The sequence below is a fragment of the Paramormyrops kingsleyae genome, chromosome 15 (assembly GCF_048594095.1).
Source record: "Paramormyrops kingsleyae isolate MSU_618 chromosome 15, PKINGS_0.4, whole genome shotgun sequence".
NCBI classification, from domain to species: Eukaryota; Metazoa; Chordata; class Actinopteri; order Osteoglossiformes; family Mormyridae; genus Paramormyrops; species Paramormyrops kingsleyae.
The window spans coordinates 28,279,023-28,292,003 of NC_132811.1; the positions used below are offsets into that span (position 1 = coordinate 28,279,023).

The window sequence follows — 12,981 nt, forward strand, 5'->3', positions numbered from 1 at the left end:
CATTTGTTCTTGTCATGCTCCATGTCAAGGCCTCCGCGGGTGTCCCAATCCGCTTTTTCTCTGTGCTGAATGACTTGGTGGAGGAGTACTACAAGGAGAACATGGGGCTGGTGACACACCTGCAGTTCCCAGTTCAGAAGGAAGAGGAACCAGAAGAGGAGTCAGGTACTGAACTCTAGCAGTTGCTCACCGCTGTATCAGCCAATCATCTGAAAGCCATCCAAACATATCTACTGACCTATTTTGTATAATGACTGCCAACAGATTTTGTTTGAAAAGCAGCATGTTAAAGATAGTTTTGCATAGTTGCCAAATGCTTCTAAATAGAAAGTCCATGTAAATGGGCCAAAGTATTGAATCTGTTTGTATAACACCAATGATTCAGATGATGAATAGTCTGGAAATTGCCAGGTGGCTGTTACATGAAAACCGTGCAAATATAGTATAGCAGGTTAATGTGTTTCTGTACACTTACATATACTGAGTCTGTTGCTGCCTCTGTCAGCTATAGCACGAGTGAAGTGTAGTCCTACCGAGCAGAAAGCACCATTAGGAAAAAGAAGCTGAAATGGATTCATAACATAATGGCTGATTTCTGTTTGATATTAATATTAAAAGATTCATAAATAAATGATTAATGGGCTCCTGCAAATCTGAAATTCCAGGCATTTACCCAGTGGGCTGATTGTTTTGGGCCAGATGAATTTAGTGTGTAGATCCCCCGATCAACAAAATGTATCATAGGGAACCACCACCCCCAACCCCTGGCACGGAAAAATATATTCTTGGGGACTCCAGCCCCGCCTCAACCCCAACTACAATAAGCAGTTGAAGATGGATGGATGGATGGATGACAATTATTCTCAAATGCCTGCAGTGTGAAAATCATTTTAGACATGAAAATCTATCAAATTCATCAGAGGTCTGAGCATGCTATAGTGAAGTTAGTCATATTTACCCCAAAATATAGTCATCGACACTGGACTCTAATGCTTAGTCATTTATAATATAAGTGTGAGTATCTCAGAAGGAACTGGGGACACCTTTCCATCACAGGGGATATATTGACATTTAATATGGGTAATTTAGAAGCCTAAGAGGCTAAACATTGAGCCACTATGCCACCCTGTTTCAAAAATAACTGTTCAAAAATGGAACTGCTCACAGAAATCAGTCAGTTTTACTTTTTACGGCTCATCTTTCCACACACTTAGTAAAGTACAGGCAGTGGCCAGGTTACAAATGAGATTTGTTCCCTAAGTCTAATAATAATAATAATAATAATAATAATAATAATAATAATAATAATAATAATAATAATAATAATAATAGTAGTAGTAGTAGTAGTAGTAATACTGGGGTGTGGCATGGTGGTGCAGTGGTTAGAACTGTTACCTCACACCTCTGGGATCACAGAGGTGGGACCACCTCTGCCTGGGTTACATGTGTGTGGAGTTTGAATATTCTCCCCATGTCGCCGTAGGGTTTTCGCCGGGTACTCCAGTTTACCCCCACAGTCCGAAAGACATGCTGAGGCTAATTGGAGTTGCTAAATTGCCCATAGGTGTCCATGTGTCAGTGAATGGTGTGTGAGTGTGTACTGTGATGGGCTGGCCCCCCATACTGGGTTGTTCCCAGCCTTGTGCCTGTAGCTTCTGGGTTAGGCTCCTGTGACCCAGAAGGATAAGCGGTTTGGAAAATGGATGGAATAATAATACTGTAATAATAAAAGTAAAACTACGTATGATAAAATATTTTCATAAGCTTCGTAAAGTACTGTGTGCATTCGTTATAATGAAACATTGTATTTAACATGAATTTTTAATATAACAGGTTTTATGGTAGTCTGTACAATAAAATAAGTACGAGTGACATTCTTAACCCGGGGACTGCCTATATAATCTATATTACCTATATAAAAATGTAGATTTCCAAAGATGTTGTCACGCCCAGCTCCGTACGATCCTCGTGTGTGCCACGCCCCCTCATCACCTCGTGTCAATTCCTGATTGTGATCACCTGTGTCCTGTTATTTCTGGCTAGTCTTGTGTATTTAGTCCGAGTCTGAGTATGTCTCGTCAGATCCGTCATTGTCGTGTTGTAATGTTTAGTCGCCGTCAGTCTTGTGTGCTGAATAAACCCCGTTTGCCCGTCTTACTGGCTTGACTCACCTGCTTCCCCGTTCGCCTGCCAGCGGATACAACAGATGTAGTTGAAGAAACCATTTTATTATAGTCTAAAATGACCACGATTTAGCATATTTTACTATGAACGTATGGTACAGGATAATTTTTAGAACAACAAAAGTACATATTAGAACACATTAGTTCTTGCAGGGGCACTGTTGCCTCACACCTCTGGGGCTAGGGTTCAGGTCCCTGCCAGAGTTCCATGTGTGTGGAATTTGCACGTTTCCCTGTTTGTTGTGGGGTTTCCTTCAGGTACTCCAGTTTCCCCCATTAGTCCAAAAACATGCTGTGGCTAATTAGAGATACCTAATTTGTGGTAAAGTGTGGCATGGTGGTGCAGTGGTTAGAACTGTTACCTCACACCTCTGGGATCACAGAGGTGGGACCACCTCTGCCTGGGTTACATGTGTGTGGAGTTTGAATATTCTCCCCATGTCGCCGTAGGGTTTTCGCCGGGTACTCCAGTTTACCCCCACAGTCCAAAAGACATGCTGAGGCTAATTGGAGTTGCTAAATTGCCCATAGGTGTGCATGTGTCAGTGAATGGTGTGTGAGTGTGCCCTGTGATGGGTTGGCACCCCATCCTGGGTTGTTCCCCACCTTGCACCCATAGCCTCCGGGTTAGGCTCAGACCCCCGTGCGACCCTGAATACGGCATGCAGTTTCAGAAAATGGATCGATATAGTTCATAGTTTTGGTTTAAAGAGGAGGCTAGTCTGAAAATAAAACCCCACAGAGGAGATTGAAATCAAATAATTAAATAGTCTTGTTATGTTTTTGTTTTGTTGGAAGATGTGTAGCTCTTGTTCTAGTATTGCTTATACTTTTAACTGAAGATTCATTGGAAACTCATCTTAGCCACACTTATGCCTAGTGAACTCCACAACAGCACATATGTTTATAGTGTGCTATTTACCTCACTTATGAGTCATTTTGGACAAAAATGTCTGCTAAATAAAAATAAGTGTAAAATGTAATGCAAATGTAAATTTAAAAATCATTTTTATCAGTATTGGCTTTAAAGCTTTTAATTAAAGTTGTCTCAGATTTATTGTTTTACTGTTATTTATTTTTCAGAGCCAGTTAATTTACCTCCCCAGTTGCCGCCAAGAAACTTCACAAGCTCATCATCAGTCAGTGATAGCAAAGATACTCATGGGGATTCATCTAAAGGCCCAGAACATGTGCGTCCTTCCATGTCTGACACTTTCTTGCAAAGGCTGCAAAATGTTGACACATCAGGGTAAGTTCCACATGCATTGCATTCTCACTGAAGCTAATTCTCTTTGCTCAGTTACTATGTCAAGGTTTGGCCTTTGCCAAAGATTTTACATGCTACTTTTATCTGGGGGGTTGGCGACTGGCTCTGCATAATGGAAAATATAAAGATATATTTCAAAACTCCATATAAGAACATAAAGAACTTTACAAACGAGAGGAGGCCATTCGGCCCATCGAGCTCGCTTGGGGAGAACTTAAGTAATAGCTCAGAGTTGTTAAAATCGTATCTAGCTCCGATTTAAAGGAACCCAAGGATTCAGCTTGCACTATGTTATCAGGAAGACCATTCCATACTCTGACTACACGCTGTGTAAAGAAGTGCTTCCTTAAATCCAGTTTGAAATGTTCTCCCGCTAATTTCCACCTATGGCCACGAGTTCTTGTTTGAACTAATGCTGAAGTAACTATTCGGTTGAACAGCATCCAAACCTGTTAGAATCTTATAGACCTGAACCATGTCCCCCCTCAGTCTCCTTTGCTTGAGGCTGAACAGATTTAGCTCAACTAACCTTTCCTTGTATGACATTCCTCTAAGACCAGGAATCATTCTTGTGGCCCAACGCTGCACCTTTCCTAAGGCCGCAATGTCCTTTTTAAGATATGATGACCAAACCTGCACACAATATTCTAGGTGAGGTCTCACCAAGGAATTGTATAATCTTAGCATTACCTCCCTTGACTTAAACTCCACACACCTGGAGATATACCCCAACATCCTATTGGCCTTTTTTATTGCTTCCCCGCACTGGTGAGAATGAGACATGGAAGCATCAACATACACACCAAGGTCTTTCTCATAATCAGCTACCTTTATTTCAGTAGGTCCCATAAAATACCTGTACTTTATATTTCTGCTCCCTACATGGAGTACCTTACATTTGTCTATGTTAAATTTCATCTGCCAGGTATCGGCCCAGTCACTAATTAAATCAAGATCCCGCTGTAGCTGCTGAGCCGCTAGTTCAGTATCTGCTACACCACCCACCTTGGTGTCATCTGCAAATTTCACCAGTTTACTGTATATATTGGTGTCTAAACCATTTATGTAAATTAGGAACAATAGTGGTCCTAAAATTGAACCCTGCGGTACCCCACTATGAACGCAGGCCCACTGTGACATTGTGCCTCTTATAACTACTCGCTGCTTCCTATCTGTTAACCAGTTATCAATCCAGGTTGCTACAGTTCCTAAAATACCTGTTGCTTTGAGTTTAAGTAAGAGCCTCTTGTGGGGGACAACATCAAAAGCCTTTTGGAAATCTAAGTAGATGACATCATAGGCCTTCTTATCATCAACTTCCTAAGTAGCTTCCTCAAAAAACTCCAACAGATTTGTTAAACAGGATCTACCTCTCCTAAATCCATGCTGGCTAACCCTCAAAATGTTATTTGAGTCCAGGTAATCTACCATTATCTCTTTGATTATAGCCTCCATAACTTTACCAGTTATACAAGTTAGACTGATTGGCCTATAGTTTGACAAATTACTTCTATCCCCTTTTTTGAAAATGGGCGTTATGTTAGCATGCTTCCAATCAGAAGGTACCACACCTTCAGATAAGGATTTTTGAAACAGTAAAGTTAAGGGTCGGCAAATAATATCCCTCATCTCTTTTAACACTATAGGTAAGATGCCATCAGGGCCCTGAGATTTATTTATTTTGAGCTTAGCTAGGCTTTGCAAAACATCAGCTTCAGTTATATATATATTAGTTATAGACGATGCTGGATTAGTAATAAGAACTGGTAAGTTATTAGTGTCCTCAACAGTGAATACCCGTGCAAAACTATCATTGAACTCATTTACTATATCAATGTCGTTTTCAATTATAAGACCCTTACTATCCTGCAGATTAGTAATTTCAGCTTTCAGAGCTCTTTTAGAGTTAAAATACTGGAAGAATCTTTTAACGCCATCCTTAGCCTCCAATGCGATCTTCCTTTCAACATTCCTTTGACCTTGACCAGAAAAAGTGGTTTGAAAATGGATATTTCTAAATGAAACTCTTTCACTACTGTTTTCAGTCTTACCTTTTTCCTTCATTTCTAATAGTCTATCATTTGGAATAAAGAAAAAAAACTCCATTGACCACAATCTTCTAAAAATATTAATTAAGACAATAGATAGTTTAGTGTTACCTAGCAATATGACCTTAGCCTTGTGGCAAGATGATTGGAGTTGCAACCATTGAATTGAGGTTTGACCCTTACCAGACAGGGTCATGGTATTGTATTCTTGCCTTTTTTATAAATGTAATGAATTGCTATTTTATATTATCTATCCATTATAGGGTTGTGGTGCATTCTGTCATGTTAAGGCTTGCAGGCGATCCGGGAAGAAGGGAAAAGGAGCCAGGAAGCAGGGTAAAACGGGGATTTATTCAGGGTAACAGGACCGGGGAAGTACGACAGCAAACATCAATGACAAGTCTGGGGAAGACTGACTCAGACGAGCACTAAATACAAAAGACAAGCTAAGGGTAACGAGCAACAGGTGGGAACAATCAGGCAGAAACAGGAGGTAACAAGGTGGGCGTGGCACACATTAGGATCGGACCGAGCGGGGCGTGACACATTCAATCTTGTTTTTTTTTTTATATTCATATATATATTAAGGTTGACTTTATTGTGTGGATTGTGTCATTTTTAATTCTAACCATCAGTCCCCCAGTACTGGATAATAAGGGTCTTATAATTGAAAATGAAACTGATATACTTAACAAGTTTAATGATTGTTTGCACGGGTATTGACTATAGAGTAACATACAAACTCATTACTAATCCAGCATAGTCTAAGACTAATATACAGTGGTACCTCGGTTCTTGAACTCACTAGAACTCGAATTTCTTGAAAGTCGAACAAACCAGTTTGACCTAGAACTCGATCTGAATATCAGAAGTCGAACCATGAATGCCGACCTAATATAAATTGTATGCGCCGGGAAATGAGTCATACTACAATGCAAATCTTACTTGAATGCCTTCTTCACAGGCTGGACGATTAACCAAATAAAGCAGCGCAACATTACAGTAACTAACAATAAATAAACCACTAACTTACGTGTACTATTAGAGCATTTATGTCATTTATTTAAACTTTATTTTACCAGGTAAATTAACTGAAAACCAGTTCTCACTGCTTTACATGATATTCGGGAGAAATAGCAGATTACGCATCAGAACTGCCTGGGATACAAACGTCATGTGTGTAACTAAACTCTTCAGCCAATAAGGGCAAAGGTGTGTCGTCATGGAGGCGGTTCCAGTTTGTGCAGCCAGGTGAGAGGTCGCAATGCATCTAACCGCAATGCATTTCGTCAGGAATAAGAATGCGTTGCTTTAAGCCAGCGCTGTAAGCAAGTCGAACGCACCCAATGACCAGACTGGGTAAACAAACTGAAACGCGAACTTAATACAGAGGACTAATGACAACAACCAGAAACAACTGATCACATTGGGATCCCACACAAGGTTAACGAGGGGGCGTGGCACACGAAAGGAGTGGACGATCGGGGCAGGACAGGGGTAATGTTGGGATAAGATCTTTATCGTTTTGGAAGCCATTAAGAAAAAAATGCTCTTCTTGTTTTATCCTGTTCATTTTGTGTTTAAATGCTAAAAAAAAGAAAAAACATATTTAGGTGTAATTTTTGGGGGCCGGGAGCCAATTAATTGGTTTTCCATTATTTCTTATGGGAAATTCGATCAGAACTCGAACTTTTTAGAATTCGATCCAGAACGGATTAAGTTCAAGAACCGAGGTACCACTGTATATATACAGTATATAACTGAAGCTGATGTGGTACAAGGCCTAGCTAAGCTCATAATAAAAAAATTGCAGGGCCCTGATGACATCTTACCTATAGTTTTAAAAGAGATGTGGGATTTTATTTGGCGACTTTTAACTTTACTATTTCAGAAATCCTTTTCTGCTGGTGTGGTACCTTCTGATTGGAAGCATGCCTATAACATCTATACAATGTTCAAAAAAGGGGATAGAAGTAATCCATCAAAGTATAGGCCAATTAGTTTAACTTGCTTAACTGGAAAAATAATGGAAGCTAGAATCCAAGCGAAAATAGTAGATTACCTGCATTCAAATAACATTCTGATGGATAGTCAACATAGATTTAAAACTAAACTACTCGAGTTCTTTAAACAAGTTATGAGAGAAATTGATCTCAAGAAGGCCTATGATGTGATTTACTTAGATTTCCAGAAGGCCTTTGAGGTTGTTCCCCACAAACGGCTCCTGCTTAAGCTCAAAGCAGCAGGGACTTTAGGAACTGTACCAGCTTAGATTGAAAACTGGTTAACAGACAGGAAACAGCGGGTAGTTATTACAATGTCACAGTGGTAATGCGTTCATAGTGGGGTACCACAGGGTTAAATTTTAGGACCACTATTGTTTTTGATTTACATTAATGATATTGACACCAATACATACAGTAAACTGGTTCATTTTGCAAATGACACCAAGGTGGGTGGTGTAGCAGATACTGAACTAGCGGCAAAAGCTACAGCGGAATCTTGATTTAATTAGTGACTGGGCTGATACCTGGAAGATGAAATTTAATGTAGACAAATGTCAGGTAATCCATGCCGGGAGCAGAAATATAAAGTACAGATATTTTATTGGTTCCACTGAAATAAAGGTAGCTGATTATGAGAAAGACCTTGGTGTGTATGTTGATGCTTCCATGTCCCACTCTTGCTAGTGTGGGGAAGCAATTAAAAATGCCAATAGGATGTTGGGCTACATCTCTAGGTGTGTGGAGTTTAAGTCAAGGGAGGTGATGCTATGATTATACAATTCCTTGGTAAGACCCCACCTAGAATATTGTTGCAGGGTTTGGTCACCTTACCTTAAAAAGGACATTGCGGCCTTAGAAAGGGTTCAGTGTAGGGCTACAAGAATGATTCCTGATCGTAGACAAATGTCTCATGAGGAGAGGGTAGCTGAGCTGAATCTGTTCAGCCTCAAGCAAGGGGGACTAAAGGGGGACATGATCCAGGTATATAAGATTCTAACGGGTCTGGATGCCATTCAGCTAAATAGATACTTCAGTATTAGTTCAAACACAAGAACTTGTGGCTATAGGTGGAAATTTGCAGGAGAACATAAACTGGATCTGATAAAGCAGTTCTTTACACAGCGTATAGTTATAATCTTCCTGTTAGTGTAGTGCAAGCTAAAAGCTTAGGTTTCTTTAAATCAGAGCTAGATAAGATTTTAACACTCTGAGCTATTAGTTGAGTTCTCCCCAAACGAGCTTGATGGGCCGAATGGCCTCCTCTCGCTTGTAAATTTCTTTTGTTCTTATGTCTGTAATGTGTATCCATGTTTGCCTGCAATAACAATCATTTGTCAAAGAGTCTTAAACTATTATTTCATTTTGTCTTGTGCCCTGCTGAATGTAATCAGTGTTCCTGAAGATCACTTAAAGTCCATTCAAGAATACTTCCGCAATTCAGTATGTCTGGATGCAGAGCAGTTTCAGAGTGGTAACATTGGCCTCCCATACCTGAAACAGCTGACACTTGTGATATGCAAAAATTTAACCAAGTAAGTTTCATTTTTACATTTATTATTCTCTATTATTTCCAAGATATGTATTTTAAAATGCATTGTTTTTAAGTACTGTGGTAATTAATGTTAATAGGTTAGTACAATTTGTTGTCATTCAGTGTTATTTTCTAAAAATCCTTCATTTGAAATGTTTAGCCTGCATAATGATTAAGAATTCATTATCATTACTGCAATATATAAACATTTATTTTTATGAATAAATGCATATCTGAAATTATGAAATATTGTTTTTTGAAAAGTATACCAAACAAACTGGAAGTAAAAAAAATAAAGCTGGGAAAATAAAACTTTTCCAGCAATGTTGCTGAACACTTTACAAACTACACCAATTAGAGATACACAATCTTTCTGTCTAACCATCATTAGTTGAGAGAACATTGGCGGTAATTTGCACAAATGTAATGAAATATGTGTGTTTTATGTAGTTTATGGTGCACAGTAGATACCTCAAACACCAGTAAAACCACCTTTGACAGTTAGTGATATATTGAAAAAAAAAATCCAAGCATAATTTATCAGTGTTCAAAAAAATTCAAAGCATAATTTATGATTAACTAATGCAACTGAAAATGTCAGTGTGTCATAAACGAAAAAACAGATAAGTTATAAATACCCTGAGCATTTCAAAGAATGTTTTTAGACTATGCACTGCATTTTAAAAGATGTCCTCCAGGCTCTGTCAAAGCAATGGGCACTTTCCTTTTAGTGAAATCTCCCGCACATTACCTGCCTTGGAGGCATTTCAGAAAGTGGTGGATCAGCAGATGTCACCTGGGGTTGGGCGTCTGAAGAATCCGGTAAAGCATCATATATAAACTTTACAAATACCATAAAAGCAACTTCAAAATTTTAGTAATTGTTAAATGTTGCATTTAAAATTAAATAAATATTTTAAAAAGGTCTTTATGATGGATTGTATAAGTTTGTAGATGAGTTAGGATTTAGTAGTTTTTTTTATTACATTCTATTTTATTAACCTAATATTTTCCTACAATCCATTTTAGGTTCCTCCTGATCAATCTGTATCCCTCAGACTTGAACAAATGACCAAGCTATTGTACTCTATAGAAGAGAAGGTAGTCTTTCAGTTTTAATATTATATAATTTATGTAGTTCATAAGAATATTTTACAATGTATTAGAATGCATGTTATTTCCAGGATTATCTGTTTCTGCATTTTATTTTTTGCCAATTTGAAAAAAAAAAATTGTCATGAAAGCACATTTTGGTTAACTTAATCCGTTTTATACCTTTGGACATGTTATTTGTTAATTTCCTTTAAATTTCCTGAAATTCATAAGGTTGTAATTTTAGTTCAGTTGCTGTCCTACTTCAAACTATAATGTTGTTCTTTATCCTGTAGACAAAAAATGCAGTTTTAGATAGTGTTATGGGATATGATGGAGGTCATAGAAAATCTTTGATACCACCTGTAACCTTTGAGGTAAGAATTTATTTCGTTATATGCCCTTGTTAGGAAATAAAACTGATTATTGTGCATCTTCCTGGATGTTAATATCAGTAGATAATTACACTAAACACAGGTGATTTTGCATATATGTAGTTTTTTTACACGAGGGTAAATGTGCAGTAATTCTTCTTTAGCATTCTTCTGAAACCCTTCAGCACATATCCTGCATGTCATATTCACAAAAAGAAAAACACCATGAGGATTTTAAACTAAGTAAAGGATGTCAGAGGACATATGTTAAATTTTATTGCAATTATCTGTAACAACACAGATTATGTTTAATATTTACAAACAGTACACTGTTTAGACTTTGGACTGAACTATTTCTAATTAATTTTAGGTGAAATCTGATGTATTAGGGATACCTACCAAAATGTATTTCAAAGTGGATGTTGATGGTGGAAAACTCTATTTCAAGAAAGCCAAAGATGGGTCTGAAGATAAGTACTATGTGCACAACAAAAGTGAGACTTGCTTCTTTTATTACTAGAGGATCATGTATATGTGAGATTGGCTGTCTGAAAAAAAAACCCCTCACATTCAGTCTTGCAGCTGGTGAAATCACAAAAGGTGCACAACAAACTGGTGATTGTTGTGGAGACAGAGAAAGAGAAGACAATGAGGAAGGAGTTTGCTTTTGAAGACTCTAAGGTAAAACAAACAACATTCATAAGCATTTTAACTTTGGAAGATAATTTAAAAACTACATCTACATGACAGTCTGTTTATTTGTGTATTTGAATTCATCAGAAGAGAGAAGGTTTCTGCCAGCTCTTGCAGCAGATGAAGAATAAACACTCAGACAAACTGGAGCCTGATATGATTACCATCTTCATAGGCACCTGGAATATGGGTAAATAGATCAATATTTCTGATGTTTTTTTACTGCAAATGTCATTTTAATTGCTTGCCCAGAAATACAAGTTTACCTCATATCATATGAATGCTAAATCCATCCATCCATCTTCCAAAACCACATATCCTATTCAGGGTCGTGAGGGATCTGGAGCCTATGGGTGCAAGGCAGGGAACAACCGAGGATGGGGCACCAACCCATTAGCCGGGCATTCTCACTTACTCACACACACAAGCATTTTAGTAACTCCAATTAGCCTCACCATGTTTTTGGACTGTGGGGAAAAACCAGAGTACCTGGAGGTAACCCACAACAACATGGAGAGAACATGCAAACTTCACATACATGGAACCCTGGTCAAGACTTGAACCCAAATCCCAGAGGTGTGAGGCAACACTTTACTACCATGTAGCCCCAAATGCTAAATTGTAACTTATTAAATTAGAGATTAGTTAGAACAGTGGATGTGTTTTTGATTCTGAGTTTTTACACACTCTAGACAAAATTTAGACATGATAAATTGAGTACTGTTTAAAACCTTTTTGTGTTCACACCTACATGACCATAATGCTTATGTCACAAGACAAATTACAGGGATATAACTACAGAGAAGTAAACAATCAAACAAACCACACACATGATATTACATGACATTCATATTTATATTACATGGCGCTCTAATATGGATGCCAGGATGGAAAGAAAGTATTCTGTTTCTGTCAACTAATACAACAAAAATAACGTACCCTTTATATATGTTGCGACCACGGGTAGCAAACAGGCAGGAAGCGGGGAAGGACGAGGCAGGTAGGCGAGGATGCAGGAAACGGGGTTTTATTTGGGAAAGACAGGGCAGACGGCGACGAATGTTAATGACTTATAATTGAAAATGAAATTGATATAGTAAATGAGTTTCATGATTATTTTACATGGGTGTTCACAGTAGAGAGCACGAGTAACTTGCCACCATTTAGTACAAATACAGCGTCATCTATAACAAATATATCTATAACTGAGGCTGATGTGGTACAAAGCCTAGCTAAGCTCAAAATAAATAAATTGCAGGGCCCTGATGGCATCTAACCTATAGTTTTAAAAGAGATGAGCAGAGGTGTCAATTTCAGGTCCAGAAAGTAAAAATACAGACCATAATTTGACTTTGACTTTCAACCAACCATTTGAGCATAAACAGTCACAGTAACAGAGTACTCAACTGCTTGGTTGAAACAAAATCTTGGTCTGGATTTGTACTTTCTGGACCTGAAATTTCCACCTCTGGAGATGAGGGATATTATTAGCCAACCTTTAACTTTACTATTCCAGAAATCCTTATCTGCTGGTGTGGTACCTTCTGATTGGAAGCATGCTAATATAATGCATACACTCACCTAAAAGATTATTAGGAACACCTGTTTCTCATTAATGCAATTATCTAATCAACCAATCACATGGCAGTTGCTTCAATGCATTTAGGGGTGTGGTCCTGGTCAAGACAATCTCCTGAACTCCAAACTGAATGTCAGAATGGGAAAGAAAGGTGATTTAAGCTATTTTGAGCGTGGCATGGTTGTTGGTGCCAGACGGGCCGGTCTGA

At 38.3% G+C, this 12,981-nt stretch overlaps 1 protein-coding gene across 1 annotated transcript in view; it reads left to right on the forward strand.

Moving 5' to 3' along the window:
• The window catches only part of inpp5d (inositol polyphosphate-5-phosphatase D), a 28,870-nt gene that overhangs the window by 3,296 nt on the left and 12,593 nt on the right, over positions 1–12,981 (forward strand). Inside the window, exons 3-11 of the mRNA XM_072699939.1 lie at positions 30–165; positions 3,267–3,432; positions 8,896–9,036; positions 9,767–9,857; positions 10,065–10,136; positions 10,424–10,504; positions 10,872–10,995; positions 11,076–11,182; positions 11,282–11,384. Of these exons, the coding sequence (XP_072556040.1) occupies positions 30–165; positions 3,267–3,432; positions 8,896–9,036; positions 9,767–9,857; positions 10,065–10,136; positions 10,424–10,504; positions 10,872–10,995; positions 11,076–11,182; positions 11,282–11,384 (1,021 nt within the window). The remainder of the gene's footprint in view (positions 1–29; positions 166–3,266; positions 3,433–8,895; positions 9,037–9,766; positions 9,858–10,064; positions 10,137–10,423; positions 10,505–10,871; positions 10,996–11,075; positions 11,183–11,281; positions 11,385–12,981) is intronic.